The 20982-nt window shown below is 44.5% G+C and overlaps 1 protein-coding gene across 3 annotated transcripts in view; it reads left to right on the plus strand.

The window, feature by feature from the left end:
* Positions 1 to 20982, plus strand: part of CRIM1 (cysteine rich transmembrane BMP regulator 1) — a 752848-nt gene that overhangs the window by 506429 nt on the left and 225437 nt on the right. For all 3 annotated transcript variants that reach the window (XM_069235322.1, XM_069235323.1, XM_069235324.1), the window contains exon 7: positions 14732 to 14929. In XM_069235322.1, the coding sequence (XP_069091423.1) occupies positions 14732 to 14929 (198 nt within the window). The remainder of the gene's footprint in view (positions 1 to 14731; positions 14930 to 20982) is intronic.

Raw genomic sequence — 20982 nt, forward strand, 5'->3', positions numbered from 1 at the left:
TCACGGCGTGCTGGAGGATGCAGGAGTGTTTCCGCGCAGAAATACCGCAAACAAGCCTTGCTAGCCGCAAGAGTCGTGGTTGAGGATTTTGGGTGATGCTGGGGCCCAGGAAGGACAAGGATGTCGCCTCTTGGAGGAGGAGACAGAGGGGGCGCTCAGTAACTCGGAGAGCCCCCACAGGAGCAGGCAGCACCCGCAGAAGTACCAGAACAGGCACTTTGAAGAACTGAGAACAGCGGTCGACTCAGAGTCACAAAGGAGGGTCCCACGACGTCGGAGTCCAACTCAGCGAGTTGGGCAATGCAGGACGCAGTGCTGGGGACCCAGGCTAGGCTGTGCACAAAGGAAGTCCTGGAAAAGTGCACAGAAGCCGGAGCAGCTGCAAATCACGCAGTACACAGGTTTGCTGTATGGCGTGGTGAGGCAAGGACTTACCTCCACCAAATTTGGACAGAAGGGCCACTGGACTGTGGGAGACACTTGGATCCAGCTCCTGTGTTCCAGGGACCACGCTCGTCAGGATGAGAGGGGACCCAGAGGACCAGTGATGCAGAAGTTTGGTGACTGCATGGGCAGTGGGAAGATTCCGTCGACCCACTGGAGATTTCTTCTTGGCTTCCAGTGCAGGGTGAAGGCAGACAGCCCTCAGAGCATGCACCACCAGGAAACAGTCGAGAAAGCTGGCAGGATGAGGCGCTACAATGTTGCTGGTAGTTGTCTTGCTACTTTGTTGCGGTTTTGCAGGCGTCCTGGAGCAGTCAGCGGTCAATCCTTGGCAGAAGTTGAAGAGGGAAGTGCAGAGGAACTCCGGTGAGCTCTTGCATTCGTTATCTGAGGAATAGCCCAGAGGAGAGACCCTAAATAGCCCAAAAAGGAGGCTTGGCTACTGCGAAAGGAGGCTTGGCTACTGCGAAAGGAGGCTTGGCTACTAAGAGAGGTAAGCACCTATCAGGAGGGGGTCTCTGACGTCACCTGCTTGCACTTGCCACTCAGAGCTGTCCTTTGTGCCCCAACACCTCTGAATCCAAGATGGCAGAGGTCTGGGACACACTGGAGGAGCTCTGGGCACCTCCTCTGGGAGGTGCTGGTCAGGGGAGTAGTCACTCCCCTTTCCTTTGTCCAGTTTCGCGCCAGAGCAGGGCTGGGGGATCCCTGAACCGGTGTAGACTGGCTTATGCAGAGATGGGCACCATCTGTGCCCATCAAAGCATTTCCAGAGGCTGGGGGAGGCTACTCCTCCCCAGCCCTTCACACCTATTTCCAAAGGGAGAGGATGTAACACTCTCTCTGAGGAAATCCTTTGTTCTGCCTTCCTGGGACCAGGCTGCCCAGGCCCCAGGGGGGCAGAAACCTGTCTGAGGGGTTGGCAGCAGCTGCAGTGGAGACCCCGGAAAGGCAGTTTGGCAGTACCCGGGTTCTGTGCTAGAGACATGGGGATGCATGGAATTGTCCCCCCAATACCAGTATGGTATTGGGGTGACAATTCCATGATCCTAGACATGTTACATGGCCATGTTCGGAGTTACCAATGTGAAGCTACATATAGGTAGTGACCTATATGTAGTGCGCACATGTAATGGTGTCCCCGCACTCACAAAGTCCGGGGAATTTGCCCTACACAATGTGGGAGCACCTTGGCTAGTGCCAGGGTGCCCACACACTAAGTAACTTGGCACCTAACCTTCACCAAGTGAGGGTTAGACATATAGGTGACTTATAAGTTACTTCTGTGCAGTGAAAATGGCTGTGAAATAACGTGGACGTCATTTCACTCAGGCTGCAGAGCAGTCCTGTGTAAGAATTGTCTGAGCTACCTATGGGTGGCAAAAGAAATGCTGCAGCCCATAGGGATCTCCTGGAACCCCAATACCCTGGGCACCTAGGTACCAAATACAAGGGAATTATAAGGTTGTTCCAGTGTGCCAATGAGAATTGGTAAAATTAGTCACTAGCCTGCAGTGACAATTTTAAAGCAAAGAGAGAGCATAAACACTGAGGTTCTGGTTAGCAGAGCCTTAGTGATAGTTAGGCACCACACAGGGAACACATATAGGCCACAAACTTATGAGCACTGGGGTCCTGGCTAGCAGGATCCCAGTGACACATATCAAACATACTGACAACATAGGGTTTTCACTAAGAGCACTGGGCCCTGGCTAGCAGGATCCCAGTGAGACAGTAAAAACACCCTGACATATACTCACAAACAGGCCAAAAGTGGGGGTAACAAGGCTAGAAAGAGGCTACCTTCCTACAGACATCATCTAGGTGATTGATGACATCTTAGTACCCAGTTTTCCTGGCGAACATCCATGGCAATGCTGAGCTTGAACTGCTCAAAATAGGTGCAGGAGTCCTCCCAACTCAGGGATAGGCACTACCCCCAAGGTTGAGTTCCTATAACCAAAGAAGAAGCAAAAATAAAACATCTGTGCTGCTTCTCTGTTTGGGTACGTGTTAAGGCATGACAGCAGCTTGTCAACCCATATCCGTATGGGTACAAACTGGCTACATTAGCAGTTTAAGAGGCTCTATTCCTTTTTCTTGGGACTTCTTGGTGAATTTAAACTTTGGGAGGCTGCAAAAGGAGCAGACATGTTTGAATTTGCATGACCCGGCTGGATGCTTGTACACCTTTCTGTTGAAGGCCTAGCAGTGGAATGTTGCTGATGAAAAGGTTATTTGGATGTTGGAGGGGGTCTTGTTATTGACTGTCTCTAACCAAACATTCACCTTGGTCCCATCCACTGTCAGGATCCTCAACCATGGCCCACCTGAAATCACTGTCCTCGTCTAGACAAGTACCCCATCTACATGATGAACGTTGAGGATTTTATTTATATAAAATATCATGGATGTTTACTTATAGTTCCTATTCTAAGATCACACTTGTGTATATGTTATAGCCAAATAACCAGTTAGTAACATTCTAATCCACCTTAGACTTTTGTCAGTAGAGGACTCTTTTTCTATCCTTCTCCCTTTTCCTCATTTGTACAAGAATAAGAGAAAACACTTCAAAAAAGTCACCCCTCCAGATCTTTTCTTTCCCTTCCACTAGTATGTGCAAAACAGGTTTTACCGGCTCAGAGAGGATTGTTTCCTTACCATCGATCCCTTTTTAAAGCTGCATCCTCTTCCTTGTTTGGGTGCTTGCAGGGGGTGGGGGCCATACTGCTGCAAGGTCAAGGAAGGATTCATGGGCCAAAGAAATTTCTCTAGGAGATCGGGCCCTGTATGTCATGCTAAGATCTGATCTACCAGCTGTGGGACCACCTGACTAGAAGGGCCCTGTCCATCATTGGTGCTACAATGCGCTACCTGCTTCCTGGACCTCTTTTTAACAGGTAGAAAGGCAGCACAAGGACGGATTTTGGAACGTGTAAGGCAGTCAACTGCCTGAACATCCTGCTAGGCCTCAGATTCTGGGGCAGAACTTGGAGACCCCCTTACCAAGTAGCTTAAGAAATGGAGTCAGCTCAGGTTCCTGCCCCTTTCTTTTGCTCACATGACCATTCTTCCACGATATTTTGTCTTTGGGACACTTTTGTGAAATAAGTGTAATCCAGATAATACCCAGGCAAGCGTTGTTTACCGTAATAGTAAATGAACTGTATATATCACAGTAACTCAAATCTTCACAGCACACCAGGAACCCCTCTCTCACACATGAATCATTGTTTCTGGCCCTTAGTAGCTGCCTCTCCATGTGGTCGTCAAAGGGCCTGGTGCAGTGTTCAGAATACAGCCTTGTTGTGTCAGGATGGAATGGGGATGACTTGACAAGGTGGAAAGAAAGAGATCAAAGATTTGTGATCCTACAACAGTGCCAATACAGTGCCACAAAAGAAATCCAGGCAGTGAGTACTTATTCATGCCGACCTTGTCCAGGGTCAAATCGATATGGGATAAAGGGCCATTGGCTACGAAATCATGCTGATACAGTCCCACAGAGTATAACAACTCTGGGTGGTGATAGTGTTCTGGGCTACATGGCTCGAAGAGAATCCCAGGACAATGATCCTCTGCCGAAACTCAAGCGATTCTCCAGCTTCAAAGTCGGCCACTCTAGCCATTACGCCACATCCTCTCTCCTGTGTGTTCTGCTGTGTTGGACTTCCGTTAACGAGGCCTCTCTAATTCCTCTTGGTTCTCTAGTGCCACAAGGTAACACGAATGGCAGGAGCGACATGCTAATATGTGTTTGCTACCAGACACAGTATAGCACAGTAGTGGAGATGCTAATGTGTCCTTGGTCGATAGTAGCAGGAAGAAAAAAAAAAGCATTGGCAAAGCCAATACGTTTTGCCTTTGCTAATTTTTTTTTAGATGGTGGACATTAATTGACCTGTGTGCAACATGGCTGAAAGTAAAAAAAAAACATTGAGTTTTGTGGTGCATATGGCTTAGTCCACGCCTGCCACTAAAATGATTGTAACATTCAATACAAAGCCATCATTCAAATAGAGAAACATGTTCCTCTCTTTATAGATAAAAAACCTCTGAGAAGCATTACAAACCGGTACTAGGTAATGGCTAAATTACTTAACTGTAATCGTTATTACTCTGATCCTCTCTTCTCCATCCTTAATGTGAGGTCCTCATCTGCGTTCCTGATGCATTTGGCTTATAATGTGGAAGTGTTAATTAGGGAGCCGTGGCTGGTCGAAAATGGGCGGGGCCACCAGAATAATGAGATTCTTCAACGTTTGCCGCATAAGTATGGATTTTCTGCATTTGCCACATAAGCCATTTCATGTTTTTTTTTTTTAACAAACGTCACAGCACTTTTTTCCAAAAAATCATTTCTTGTTCAACCATACCAAAAGTTACTAAAAACATGGCGACGTGTGTAACCTCGTCGCAGAAGGCCGTTTTCAAAGGTTGACAAGTCATCTTTCAGATGCTTATTTCAGTACTTGCGTGTTAAACTGGTACTAGTAAGTTGAGGTATTTTCCCAGGGCGAGGTATCATGGTTAAAAAAGACAAAACAATGAAGTAGTACTACCAAAAAATGAGCTGAATGAACTCGAATAATGTGCCTTTCCTCGCTGCATAATGTACTCAACCGCGGTGCATAATTTGGTCCTTCGACTTCGACTTCTACATTGTTCCAGTGGCCGAGGGTGGGCGAGGTACCTCAAGGCGGTAATGACGTTATCTGCAGGTCCATGGACGGTCTTTACCACTCATTGTTGATTGGCCTATCGGCACGTCAATCAGTGCTCCGTAGTGGACTTGAAACAAGGTGAGCCCAGTAACAAACAGCCTTACGTCACGCCACCGCCTGCTCAAAGGAGCAGTGCTGCGCGCGAGCTCGAGCGCCCGATGATTGACATGCCATGCCCCAAGGCCAGCAACTTTCATTTTCATTAGCCGCAGCAGAGCGGGCCCTCAGGTTTTACATACCAGGGCGGGGAGGCTGGGCGGCCTTGAATAATTCAAGCTGCAGCCCTCGGCCCCACAGTGCTGCGGGATATTTCTACGGCATTAATGGGTGCCACTGAATTATGCAAAGTGGGAAGAAGAGAGCGAAGGCAAACGAAGAGCCCGAGCTATCATTCTGCAGCAGTCGCTAAGCCTCTTCACTCGACAGGGGTTGAAAGTCCCAGAAGCGGGCAGCACTTTGCATGCGTTAAGGTCGCCAGCTGCTGACTGGTGACGAAGCAGATGGCTGATAAGCAGAGTTTGCCTGATCAGATTTAATGTCCTGCATTAGCGCTCCGTTGGAAGGCGTACATCCCGAAAACCCAGATGATTTCGGTTGCTCCTTCCCGCCGCAAGATTAAAGAGAACAGATCCCAGAGCCAGTTGTTCTTTTATGGTTAAATATTCCGTCCCAGTGATTCAGTCGTCCGTGCTTTGAACGCACAAAGCTCCTCCGGCCTGAAACCTCGCGGAAGCAGCAGCCCTGCAGATTAGCACAGTCTGAAAGTGTGATAACGTTTAAAATGTGAGCATCTTCCGTGCCGCGGTTTAGAACGGCCCTAATTGTTTGCCGCATTTCTCCATTCCTTCATGTTAACAAACTCCTCTATAATTAGTGGATCGTAGACACCCATTTTCAGTGCCACCAGGACGTTTTATACATTTACATATATATATGTTATCTTGCAGGGGAACTTGTTTAACAGGATGATGCTCCTCTTGGTCGTGTAAAGCATGATTTCCTTTGATAGTGGTGGAGGAGTACCTTGTGCAGCAGCAGCAGTGCTTTAAATGTGCAGGTACAGTTCCAGACCAGCCAGCAGGGGTGGCTCTTCCGCTAAGGCAGGGGAGTGTCGCCCCCCTGGATTTTGGGGAAAGGAAAATTACAATTATAATAATGTTACGTTATCATTTTATTAGTTACATTATTATCATTTTATTTTTCCTGTAGAAGGGGCTGGCCTGGAGGGAGGGGGCCAGAGGAAGGCTATGTGCACACAAAGTGTGCATGTCTGTTTGGGGTGCTGTGTTGGGCCGACCAAGAGAACGTGCACACTTTGTATGTTCTCTACCCGGCTGCATAGCACAGCCGAGTGGAAAACATGCCCAGGCTCCCATTCCTAGTCTGAGCGGCAAAGCAGGCCGCTCAGACCAATCACGATGCTGCTGTTGCCGGTGACAGCAGCAACGTGATTGGCGGGGAGCCTGGGAACAGGTAGAGCACGGAGGGGAGACGAATGCATCTCCCCGACAGGTAAACTTTTTTTTTTTTCATTTCACCAGTTTTTATATTTTTTCATGTAGCATATTAGTATTTGTATGGTGCATATTTGACCTGAGTTGCCTCGAGGTGTTTATAACAGGCCATGAATGAGAGCTCGGATTTGAGGCTGAAAGCAGTGTGAATTTCTCCAAGTGCCAGTCACAGCATCAAAGAGGATTTCAGAATACATGATCAATCAATCCTTCCCCTTTCTGCAGAGCGCATAGAGGCAACCATTGACAAAGCCAGTGGCCTGGCTCATTTTAGGTGTATGTCAGTTGTTGTGTTACGTATTTGGATGCAATAGGCGAAAGCTCAAGACAGACACCAATATACCAGTCTGCTGGCACACTGTGGAAATCATAGAAATGTAGTTCATGCTTTAAGCCACACCTATAATTACGAGTGCCTGCCCCTTTTAGAGATCTCCCCCACCCCACGTTTTTCATCCAACTTAAAACCCTGGAAACCCTCATGTCTTTGGGAGATTTTAAATGAAGCCCTGCTGTACTTCACATTCACATCTGAGCTTGGACACCTATTCTGAGAAAAGATTTACAGCTCACTGTGTGATAGACCCTTCCCTGGATTGCCATGTGAAGCAATGAGAAACCCTGTGTCGCATAATGGAACTGAGAGTTGGCGGACTTTTGCCAGATACAGAGTACTTGCACTTCTTTCATTTGAAATGTAGAACACATTTGCACTTCTGTTGGCATGCAATACTTATATCAGTAGGGTACCAGCACTTCTCAGTAGGAAGTCAGTATTCTTACGGTGAGTACATGCACTTCCATATTTTCATTGCAAGTGCTGCACAACACAATGACTCCGAGACTCTTATTCATACACTTCTGAGTGCCACCTAGGGGTATCCCCATTTCCCCCACTCTGATTATCAAGGGGACCCACAGACCCATTTGTTCATAGGCCTCTGTTCCTAAGCCTTTGCCCCAGCAGTCACATCTGAGTTGAATGCTAATAGCTGTTTCTCGTCTATTGGTTGGAGGTAATGCATGTTTGTTGCAGACTGACACTTACCAACAGGCATCTGCTTTAATTCGTAAAACTGAAAACAAAATTCTGAAGATACCTTTAGTTGGGAAGCAAGCTCGATGCTGCGTTACAGCCTATGTATGTAGCTGCCTTCAATGGCCATAAAGGCACATAATTGTGCAGCAAATTGTTGTGAATCCTACCTTGTTAGAAGTAATGGAGTGCACAAATGGCAAAATATCTATTTTGCTCGTGCTCCAAACATCCTTGCACCAGAGGTGTGAAAGTAAAATTTGTAAATGCATTTTATGTACTTTAGATAGTAGAGCTTAAGTTGATGGTTCTGAATATTGCTTATGCTATTAGATCCACAGGTCTGATTAACAAAGAACATGATTGTGTTCTATTCCATATTCACTAACATTATGGGGGGGTCCAAAAAGTACAGTTTTGTGTGTACCCGATTGCATTAATCCTGTGGCTCTCCCCACTGCCAACTCGCTTTCCCATTTCTATAGGTCTTTTGTTTAAAAGGAGCCTTACTGCTATGTCAGAAAAGTCCAGTAAGCGCTATATCAAAAAAAAAAAAATCTCATGCAACTTCTATTTAGTAATTTGTCACAGATTTGTAAATATAAAGAAAAAAAATGTTCACTCCAACTTGTAGGCGCAAGCTTCCATGTTAGCCTACAAAATGACGGGATGGGCACGACATAACTTTTTTTGTTACATTATTTCCAGCCATGCTGCATTGCTATACACCATGACTAAAAATCTTGGCCAATTCCAATAAATCTCAGAGGTGTGACCTGTTGCCTCTGTAAATGCTTCCTCAGTTAAGGTGCCTGAATTGCATTTTATATTCAGTTAAATGTAGGTTAAAGATCACATTTTATCTGCAGAATATTTAGTTTTTTGTTTTTTTTTAGCTACCTCCCAAATCCCATCCTCCAGCTCGCAGACTCTCTGCCCCTTGGTACACATAATCACAGTTCCCATACTTTATGCACTTCTTTTCACTATGAGCGCAGCTGCTTTGCAGAAACTACAAGCTACATTGGCTGCAGAAACAAAGCCCATTAGCAAAATAGCACAAAAAATACTCTTACCTCATCGAATTTTTTGTTTGTTTTTCGGATTCTGGGCTTAGTTTCTACAGTTATTTCAGCTTGTTTTATGAGCAGGTTACCCACACAGACTGGCTCCAGGACGTAATAGTCCTGCAATGCCTCTTCATGTGTTTGTGTGCTGTATGGTCTGCAGAGGGCGTGGCACCCGAAAGCGCCTGGAAATACTGGAGTACAATAAGGATGCAGGCGTAGTTTGCCTATTCATGTGGTGTTTAAAATGTAGATAGAGAGGCTCGCCTGCACTGCAACTGAAGCCTACAGTGTTTAGTCTTTTGTTGTGAGGTACACAGAAACAGAGGCTGACATACTCTGGGATTGAGCCCTACAGTATTTCTTATTTTGTTCATTGCTATACAGAAACAGGGGATTTGTAATTAGTGTACTAAGGCCTACAGTGTTTCTTTTTGTGTTGCATGCTGTGCAGGGCAGAGCTCTGTATACAGCGGGCTAAGGCCTGCAGTGTTTTCTCATGTGTTGCATGCTGTGCAGGGCAGAGCTCTGTATACAGCGGACTAAGGCCTGCAGTGTTTTCTCATGTGTTGCATGCTGTGCAGGGGCAGAGGTTTGTATACAGTGGTTTGAGGACTACAGTGTTTCTTCATGTGTTTGTTCTGCAGAGATGAGTTTGTAAACAGTGGACTAAGCCTAACATTGTCATTCTTGTGTTGCCTGCTGTACAGAGACAAAGGGTATAAAACAGTGGCACTTGGGCCTACAATGATTTTTGTCTTCTTTGCACAATCATAGGCTTGTGAACAGATGACACTAGTGTTTCGTCTTGCGATGTGTGCTATGCAGAGACAGAGGCCGGTATTCAGTGGGTCTGAGAGCTAAGATGTTTATTCGTGTGTAACATGCTATGTAAAGACCAAGGCTGGAAACGCTACAACTGAACCCTACGGTGTTCATCCTCGTGTTTGTGAACTACAAAGTACATTCACAGCGTAGACTGCAGGTAGCTCAACAGTGTTCCCTATTGTGGCTGGAAAACATTTCATTCGAGCTGTGGACCTAAGTAAAATAGTTCTGTCCCTTCATTTAAAGACGCTTCACCGTTCTAACTACCCACCACCTCTGGGCTGATGTCGTACTGCAGTGTCTCCTTTATGAAGTATTTCTGTCCAGGTACGGACTAGAAAATACTATTGCAGTTCTGTTTCAATGAAGAACCAGCCTTGTTCGCTATCCTGCTGTATTTGTGTGCTGTTAACTCACAGGGACAGTAAAATGTAAGCATAGCTCTGTCCTGGGTGTGTGAAAGCAATTAGGACAGTAATGTGGTGTGTGCATTTGTCATATTCACTTGTCAAATAATAGTTCAGAATGCAAACAGCGGATTACTTGTAAGCAGTTATGAAATGGATACCATCAATATGATTGGCCAAAGCAGAGTATATTTTATACGATGTTTTCATAAATTTAAAGGGGTAATGAGATAGATAAAACCTCAAAATGTTAATTTTTCTCCTCCACATACCGGTCACCTGTGCACAAAGAACTTTATTCACTCCCAACTGTCTGCATCTCTCACCACTGTATGCCAAAGAAGACTTGGGTCCCCTATAGAGACATCAAAAAAATATTGGGATTAGGAGGAATTGAAGGTCCAATGCATACCCTCCAATAACTGTTACTAATAATGAAATGCACTGTTCCTAAAGGACAAGAAAAACAAACAACCAAACAGGGAGAGCGCTAGGAGGTCCTATTCAATAGGGAGTCCTATTCAATAGGAGCAAGAGTCCTCACACACCCAAATGGGTGTCATGCTTCATCATCGGACCAGCTCCTCGTCAGACTGGCGCTGCAATGTCTGACAGGCACCACCCTTTCGGGGGGCTCTTTGCCGGAGTTCTTTTTCGATGATGCCACACTGTCCCGCAGATGAGTCGGGAGGAAAGAAAAGGAAGGAGAGCGAGAAAAAACAAAGGGTAAAATTGGCTCAAAAACTCTCTATGAGATTTATCTTTATTAGTGCAGGGAGCGGGCCAAGATTAAAACAATTACCGGGAGAGTTAGGTCAATGTAATGTTTGACCATTCTCACACGAAATGGGTAGTCAGGAACTACAAGACCCCCCCTCAAAAATCGGGTCGACATGTTTCGCGTCTGTCCGGTCCACAAAGGATCCTATGACGCTTCCTCAGGACCTAATATAATAATGCTTCTCCACATACAAACTCAAAGTGCTCTTGCCTATAAATGCTGACAAGCGAAAGCAGGGAAATTAGTATCGTCAGTCACTTACATAAGTCCAATTGGACCCAGTATGTCAATCCTATCCGTCGCCCTGAAAATTTATGAAAATCATGTCAATGATTAATGCTTAAATCAATGTGGAAAGAAACACATACAGTTAGGTGTGTATTAATGTGGCACACAGTGATCGTGAAAAAGGTAGCACGTCATGCCAGTGTAAAAACATTATGCTTACCCTCCCAATTAGAGACAGGGCTTCATGGGATCAAGCAGACCGTGGGCCTGGTCCATATAACACGCTGCATGTCATATAGAAGAACATATGATAACATAACAGAGCAAAGGTGAGAGTCAAGGTAACATATGTTCCAACCTACTAAGGAAGGTGACTATGAATTAGGTACCCCCCCATTATAAGTACATAGTCAAAAAAGAGAAAGAGAGAGTACAGGTCCCACTAAGTTGCACACTCGCTTATCAGTTATAGTTGTCTCACTATCAGTAAGAGTAGTTTGATCGGTATATCTTTATGTAATAACACCAACAAAGCCTATCTATTAGGAGTGGCTGTATTCCCTTTAAAAGATCTCAGAATTCAAAAGTGCCTGGTCTCAAAACAACACTATCTGGTTAGCGTCCTCGCTGATTAATGACAACAAGATTAAAAATACTGTTTGCTAGCCCATGGAGTACTAAATACTAGATCAATCGAGTACCTAACGGGTTAAAAAAGTAAGTGGTTTATCTTCGAGATTGTCGGAATATACTCCCCAGTTATGCTCCACACGGGGTATGTCAAAAGGTACTCACATTGTCTCGGCCAGCCGTCGGAAGTTGTTCCTACCCCGGGTCGCGCTCCCGAATGAGTGAGGGAGACGCGATCCCAGTGGACAGAAAAGGAACCAAAACCGGAAGTCGGCCGGCTCGCGCGTTGCTAAGCAACGTGTGCGAGTCTCAGAGCCTGCCACAACGTGGTTGCAACGTAGAAGGCAGATTGCTGTCGGGCTCTTCATAACTAATGCGGTCGCCATGTTTGAGTGTCTCGTTTAGAGGCAATTCCTAATACAGTGAATACACAAATATGACAGATGCGCCCAATAATAATGATTGTGACAGCCAATATCCCACATACACTGTAACATTTTGAAGTAATTCAACGATTACCATCATAAATTGTATATGTTCATACATTGTGGTCAATATGTCGTCACCATCAAAACAAGAGGAATGGTGTACAACATTACTATTATCAGAAGAAAAAGGTCATATCAAGATTGGCATTATATATATTTTTCACAAGAGTGTTGAAGGACATGTAGTCTAATGATATGGAGAAAAGAGAAGAGAGGGAGACAGAAGGGGCAAATGATTGCATCACTACTCTCATATATGAAACACCTACAATGGAGTCTATCCCAATATTGTTGTTAATTCAAGGGGAAAAGTTAATCCATGGGATGTCATCATTTAAACCCTTACGGTGGGTCCCGAGTTTAAATACCCAACGTTGTTCTAACTCAAAAAGGGACTCAGAGCCTCCATGTGGGCGTGTCTGTAGTACAACTCACCACATGTCATCTGGACTATGTTTTGCTTCGATATAATGAATGCTTAATTTAGTCGAAGTTCGACCGCATCGAATATTACTGCGGTGTTCATTGATTCTCAATTTTACCGCTCTTGTAGTCATCCCCACATATTGTAAGCCACAAGGGCACGTTATCAAATACACGCAGTTTCGGGTATTGCAGTTAGTATGTTTAAGTAGTCGCCAGTGCCCAATCGGGTCTAACTCCAAAGAGTCAGTTCGTTTTGTCAGGGAGCATACGTTACAGTTCCCACATGGGAAATGACCCTTGATTGGTGGTAACTCCCACAGGGTACCTTGTCTGTTTGACGTCTCTCTAGGTCTGGGTCTTGTGTGAATCAACATGTCTCTCAAATTGGTGGTCCTTCTAAAGGCAAAGAGAGGTTTAGGAATATTCTCACCCCCACTCTGGAGGATCTCCCATCTTTTGTTGATAATTTTCTTGACTGTATTAGACAGAGGTGTAAAAGTCGTGACGCATGTTAATTTATTATCTGTACGCCTAGGTGTCGTCTGTAGTAATAGATCCCTATCACTATATTTGGCTCTTTTGTAGGCAGTATTGACCACTCTAGATGGATAGTGGCGATCATGTAATTTATATTTCAATTCTGTAGCTTGTGTGTCAAAAGAACGAATGTTACTACAATTACGACGTACTCGTAAAAATTGGCCAAAAGGTAAGTTATCTCTAAGTGCTTTTGGGTGATAGCTGTCATAGAGTAGTAGACTATTGCGGTCTGTAGTTTTTTGATGTGTGCAGGTCGTAAGTGTACCCCTATCAATACTAATCACCAAATCCAAAAAGGTGATTGTAGTAGTAGAGACTAGGGAGGTGAAATTCAAAAAAGGATCCAGGTTATTAACCCACGTAGTAAAGGATGTCACCTCCTCAATAGGACCCTTCCAGATGACCAAAATGTCGTCAATATACCTGCGCCACAGTTTGATGTTACCGAAATATGGGTTAGAGGTAGGTAGTATGAATCGTTTCTCAAAATCATACATGTAAAGGCATGCTAGGCTGGGCGCAAAAGTACTCCCCATTGATGTCCAGGTACGGACTAGAAAATACTATCGCAGTTCTGTTTCAATGAAGAACCAGCCTTATTCGCTATCCTGCTGTATTTGTGTGCTGTTAACTCACAGGGACAGTAAAATGTAAGCATAGCTCTGTCCTGGGTGTGTGAAAGCAATTAGGACAGTAATGTGTGTGCATTTGTCATATTCACTTGTCAAATAATAGTTCAGAATGCAAACAGCAGATTACTTGTAAGCAGTTATGAAATGGATACCATCAATATGATTGGCCAAAGCAGAGTATATTTTATACGATGTTTTCATAAATTTAAAGGGGTAATGAGATAGATAAAACCTCAAAATGTTAATTTTTCTCTTCCACATACCGGTCACCTGTGCACAAAGAACTTTATTCACTCCCAACTGTCTGCATCTCTCACCACTGTATGCCAAAGAAGACTTGGGTCCCTTATAGAGACACCTATTTTGATACAGAGCAAACCAACATATTCTTAATGATTGCCTATTGTGACGAATGAATAATGATGTCTTTTTCCACTCAGTAGGTAGCATTGATGTCTCTACAAGTGATTTTTAGATGGGAGGCACATATTGGGACACTGATGAAACTGGTAGGCTCACCTACAGAGGACAATCATTAAGTGTCTGTGCGCATGTATATACATACGTAATTTAGGTGTGTATATATATATATACACACACATCCATAAAAAGTTAGATTTAAGTATTCGAAGGAAACGTATTGCCTCAAACAATCACTGCCTGAAGTTGAAGGAAGTTGGACAAACTAACGGGTACTATCTGATAAGTACAGTGTCTGTTTTTTTTTTTCTTGTTTTGCCTTGCGGCACATTTAACAGCTGTGGTGGCGGGGCAGGGCAAACCGTGTTGGGGCATTGATCCCATCTGGCCCCCTTCCAGGGACACCAGTGGTTGGCAGGGCATGGAGTTTGACATCCCTCTTGAAAGTGTATTGTTTCCAAACTACTCAAGAAGAAGGCTCGGAGCAATGGTCCTAGTGTGGAGCACTGTATCTCCACTGTTGTGCTTTCAAGACTGACTGTAGACCTTGTTTCCACACGCAGATCCTGTGTATCCAGTACATAACCCAGCAGGCTGCTACGCTAATGGTCAGATTCGAGCACACGGAGATCGCTGGCGGGAAGACGACTGTACGTTCTGCCAATGCATCAATGGTGAGCCACACTGCGTGGCCACTGCTTGTGGACAGAGCTGCCTGAACCCAGTAAAGGTGCCTGGAGAGTGCTGCCCAGTGTGTGAAGGTACGTCCTATACATTCCACTTTGCTTCACTGCTTACTTCTTAAAGATACTCATAGTTTACACAAAAGTTCTAATGCTTGCCCGTCATGCTGCTTGAGCGTGCATGTTATACCTATAGCTCCAGCAAATCAATTATATATAATGTTGGGTATTTTGTGGCAACCACAGCTAGGGTATGACTTTGCTATGTGTTCAGTTTCCTATAAGTACTTTGGCCACTCTTCTTTTAATTCATTCTTAGACCAAAAATGTCATTGCACATTTGGAAAGCAAATGCTGCTTCAGTGTGCGATTGCCTTTTGACTTCTCTGCATGGTTGTATTGTCTGACTTGGATGTCCATATACGTTTGCCTTCATTGGACTAAGATAATTCTGCTCGTGGTCCTCAAAGGATGTAAGATTAATGGCCTCTTAAAGTCAGTGAGACTGTCGGCTACAGTTATTCAGTTTGAGGTGTTTGGCCAGTAAGGGTGATGATCTTCATCCTCCCATTCTTCTCTGTGCAGTAGGAAAATCCCCAAAGACAAGTGTTACCCTTCTTCGATGTGTGCGTTACTGCTTCCAACCAGCACGCAGCCGAATCGGGCTTTTTCCTTATTTCATGAACATGTGATTCTGAGAACAGATTGCAGGGGCTGTGAGTTAGGGTCAAAATGATTGTCGCGTTTGGCGCCACCAGCGCTATTGCATCCCGAGGTTGCCTACTATTGAAATTGCTAGATTGGGACGTTCCTTAGTATTTTCATGCGCCTCTGGAATTGATTGTCTCCTCCCTTGAATCTAAACTTGGATTTGCTCTGAAGCCGTAGAGGGCGTGCGAAGCTTCTTCGCACTGTCTCCTAATCATTCTTTTCTCATTTTCACTTTGGTGCCGCTCGGGCTCGGATCTTTTCGGTAATTGGTCGGGCTGTGAAACGAGTGTGTGCGTCGGATGGATGCGCCACCGGTTCGCTTTGTAGCGATCAGCTTGTGTTGGAGCCGCGGTGTCGACATCTGTCGTCCTGTCGCGCTATAAAGCACAACATCTCTCGCCTTTTTTTCTCCATGCGGCGTTTTTAAGGTTTCAGTGCTGGATGGAAGCCATTAATCGGAAGCGTTAGAAACTGGGAAACAGGCCCGTTGCTCTTATTTACATATAGGAAAGTTTCAACATTGAATGCTTTGTCTGGTGAAAAGGACTTGCCACCTTGCGTGATGCTGGCTAACCACGGCTCTGTCATTACTTAGGATATTGACTCACCAAGAAGCAGTGGGTAGAATAAAAAAAAAAAAAGTCATCTCTCAAGAACAAAGAATTGCGCTGATTATTAGTCACCTAGAAGTGTTATTCTTCTCCTGCGTCTTCACTTCTTTTTGCCCTAAAGTAGCTACTCAAAGCACTTGCGTCCGGAGTGATATTGCAATTTTGGAGAAGACCACTCAGTTCACAAGTGTCCTTCTTTAAACCTTCGATGATTCCTGGTGTCCTCTCTAGTTTCAATCTCTCCCCTATCAGCCCTTGCTTTGAGGCTACTTACAGCAGCATCGTTTTGCATTATCGGCAGAGAGGGTATGTTTACCAGATACCCTGCCATTGCCGATCTGTACATCACAAACCATCAATTTTAATCTCGTCTCCAGGCTCCTGGGACCTGCAACAGCTTCATTAAATAATGTACTGCTGTGATTGATCACTACTACATAGTCATACTGCCATTATCGTCCTCTAGGATTTCAACCTACCAGCTGCTCTCACCGCCAAAACAATGAAAATGCCCCTGCTCGCTACATCTTAGACATCCTCCACATCATAGGTACTCATAAACCTTTTGCCCGGGCCCGGTTTACAGTCTGGTTTGTGGCCGAGGGCTACACCGATGGGCCTGTAAAGGGGGAGGGGTAAAGGGGTGGGGCTACTGGTGTAAAACAAACATTACTAGACAATGCTGTATTTCGAAGCCAGATGCAAGTACAAAGCTAGATATTTTGACAATACATTTTTATCGTCATACAATAGCATTCTTAAGAAGCATGTCATGGTAATCCTCGCTAAGCGGATATTCAGCACAGGTTTAACTGAGACCGAAAAATAGGTATGTCAAAGGAAGATATACTAAGAACTTATTTTTCACTTCATGTCTCCTATTAGTGTCCTGTAATCTGGGGCACTTTACATATAAAAATGAGCAGAGGCAGGGAAGGCCCTGCTGATTGCTATCGCTTTCATGGGACTTCAGGTGGACTTACATAAATATAATTGGAAAGATGCAATGCTCGAGAATCCCACAGGATCAGAAGCACAGGTATCCATACCTCTTCCCACTCCACATACACAAAGGCATACAGCTTAACCTATTAGAACCCTGGCAGTTGCAATGCACTTCAACCACCATTACTACCATTAGGGTTCAGTTTCGAAGAATGCAAATTAATAAAAATTACACTGACTAGAATTACGATCTGTGCTTAATTTGTGCTTGTTTCCGGTGCGGAGGGCACAGCACTTATTTTTCTGCCTCAAGCATTCATTGCGAGCAAAAGACACATAGGGGAAAGATGGAGAAAGAGAAAAACGAAAAAGTGTCACAAAGGGAGAAAGCAGAAAGCTGCAAGAGTGAGCTGAATGGGGCAGGGAGTGGCTTTATATGGATTGAAGAGTCCCGAGATGGCTTCAGGATTACGCTGCTTCAGTGTTCAGTGGACGCACATTTATTTGCAGCAGCCGTGTGTTTAAGAGGAGGGATTTGGGCACCGGCACGTTTTTATACACAAATTAAGCGGATTGTGGGGGCTTACCTTTAAATCAGGGAGAGTGAAGAGACATTGATGCAGGCGAGAAAGGTAGCAGGAAGCTTCCAAAAGACCGTTTATAAGTCAGCTGACTTTTAAAGGGTCTTTACGTCCCACTACCTCAAGCGTGTGACAACACCCTGGCTCCTGCTCCCGGGCAGGAAACAAAGAAGAGGGCCTCTGGAATGGGAGGCATGCAAGGCATGGCTGCTATTGCGCATGCTCCAGCAACACACTTTTGTGTTTACCAACTGGACGTAGTCGTAGACTCGTAATTCTGCATTTAGGAAAAAAGGTTTGTGGGCTTCCACGGAAGGTGCTGGGCAGTTGGCAGCCTGTGGGCTGTAGTATGAGTACCATGGCTCCACATCAATCAGCACTGCTAAGAACCTGGCCACATACTAGGCTTTACATTGGCCAGAATGTCTTTTACCTGGCTGGAATGTTCGGATCTCTAAACCTATCCATTCAGCCATTCACCACAGCCAACCAAGAAATAACATATTTTAAGGACTCCTCCACTGACACACTTTAGTAAGAGTTTCCTTCTGCTGGCTCTCACAACTTGCTTGATTGGCACGTCCAACTCACAATATTTGATAGTGATATGTTGGGCCCCTTAGGATTACATTTTTTCAGTAAATATTTTCAATTTATATGTGAACACTTTGGTGACCTCCGCTCCAACCTCTAGATCAAGATTCATCACTGGGCTCATAATAGTCAACCATACTTCAGAGACTCCGCAGTAAAAAATGGCTATTTCAGATATGGCCTGTCCAGTATCGAAAAAGGCACATTTCACACCTGACGTTAAGCCCTACCATGGCAAATTGTTTTCTTTCCACCAAGTCCAAAACTTTCATAATAACATGCAACAGGAGATATTCACTATTAAGTCAGCCCAAACACTTTGGTTTCTTGTCCATCTTGTTGACCAGTCAAACCGTATGAAGCATGCTATTGGTTCTTTCCCTGTGCAAGGTCAAACTCTGGATTTCTGAAACAGGGTTGAGTTCCACCATGCAATCGCTGATCCTCTGTCATCTGGATAGAAGCAGTGCCCTGCTTGTAGAGGTCTCACATTCTGCTGTCCCAGGAAGGCCATCCTCCATCAAACTTCTTCCTCATCAAGAAATTTGATATTTGCTGACTTTTGCCCAGCCTGAAAGACCTATGCTCACTGCCATTTTGAACCTTCATATGCATTTTCATGACATGGTGCATTCCATGCAAACCATTAATGAGCAGACCACCCATCCCCACAGAATCCAGGCAGAAAATCAGAACATCTTCATGATTAACAAGCTTTAGGCAGTCAGGATATCACTAGCCTGAGGACAAAGAGCTACAAAAAGAAAAATACATAAAGCAAATAGTCTTCATCTATGTTCCTCAGTAGTAGAATATGAAACGACCCTCCACCATACACATCCTTGCCCCATGGCCCCTGCAGTTCAGGAAAAAGATAGACATACATTTCTACAAGAAGCACCTTGTCTTCTCCTAAGGGTTGCAACACACTTGTCGTCTACACGTCTCATCCTCTTCAGTAGATAAACAGTGTTGTCACCTCACCTCCATTCCAGCACGCCATTGCTCTCCAGCTAGTTGTGTACCATTTAAACAATTCTACATGCATCCATGACTATCAGCCAGATACAGTAGCATTTTACCTCCAGATAACCTGATTACCGCAGAAGTCTTGAGCTGGAAACTGGGCAGATCAGACAGTCCCTTGAAGCTATTGCGCTAAATACACATGATTTCCTCTTTTTTGCGACTTGGATTTTAGTCAGCAGTAGCCATCTTCTTTATTTGGATGGAATGAAAGAATACTTTGTCTTCTGACCAGGAAGCTTCTTTGTCAAGACCCAGTTGTAATAATTAACCAAGGATGCTTTACAAAAACTTGTTGGAACTTTCTGTAAGATTAACCCAAGCGGCACCTCTAACTTAAAACATAAGTTGTGTGCCACCTACATTGGTTCAAGATTAATGCAAAGTACATGCTGCAATCTTAAACCTGGGTCACTGTGGTGAGCTCGGTTTTGTCTGCCAAGTGACTGGCATAATTCCATCTTTTCATTAGGATCAGCAAAACTATGGTTGCCACCCATTCTACATTCATGCTTTGTCTGAAGAGACGTGCCTTGTTCAGTGGCACATCCAAGCCTGTCAAGTTAATGCCAAGAGAAAAAAAATCTCAGAATGCATGATTTGCAGCAAAGTTCAAATCATAATTTCACTACGTTCACAGTGGTCTTCAAGCAGTATGCCAGGACATATAAATCTATCTGTTGCCTCTTGTCAGGAGATGATTCACACCACAGTAACCTGCACCTGCTCTCTCCACCTGCTGTGAGTGTAGGAACAGGGTCCTTCCTCATTCATACTGCTGTACTTAGCATGGAGTGTCTTGGTTACCATAATAGATACTGGACGGACTAGCTACCAGCGTGTGCGTTGGCTCTGTGAAGGAAAAATTCTCTTTCTCAACTTGCTTAGATGGGTATACGCATCTCTGATGCTACTCCTTGGTAGACTAATTGAATTATTTTGATTGTACATGACTAAATCATATGACTTTGAGCGAGTCATTAAAATATTATGATCTTGTCATGTGTCAGGTATGTTCCAAAGGCATGATGTAAGAGCACTTACTGTTAGTGTATGTCTAGGTCTCTCAGTGGCCACCCTCTCTGTCCCTTGAAAAGCTCTGTGGTGTTGTTTGGGCTATAAAATGCTCACAACCTGTAAGGCTCATGTCGGCCTGTTGGGCATGTAAGTATGAAAGTGAGGGCAATGTATCCGTGGTTGTGAAGGTCTTTTATTTCTATTGAAAGTGGCTTAATTTAAAACTGTTAGCTTCGGATTGTATAGCGGTATGCTACTGTGGTAATTAAACTATTTCTGTGGTGTACTACTTTTTTTGTTTTCACTGTTAGCATTTGTTTAGCACACATCTCCCATTGGTGTGACCTCGTAGCACTTTAGGCTAGTTCACTTACGTCTTCATATGTAGTCTGTTTGCCACCGGCCAAAACAGACTGTTGTATGCCAAGTGAAAGCAATTGCATTACAATAGTGCCTCCGACTTGTGTCTTCAGGGATCAGTAGACCTTGACATTGTCCAGTTTCTGGTCTCATATCTGTTTGTGGATGTTTGTGAAGGACTGGTGTGATTTTGTTTATTTGCCTTCTTGGAGATTATCTAACAATTGATACTCATTCTACCCTACCTTCATCACGGTATGATAAAATGAGATAAGGTTTCCATTGG

Source organism: Pleurodeles waltl, chromosome 5 (genome assembly GCF_031143425.1).
Source record: "Pleurodeles waltl isolate 20211129_DDA chromosome 5, aPleWal1.hap1.20221129, whole genome shotgun sequence".
Classification (NCBI taxonomy): domain Eukaryota; kingdom Metazoa; phylum Chordata; class Amphibia; order Caudata; family Salamandridae; genus Pleurodeles; species Pleurodeles waltl.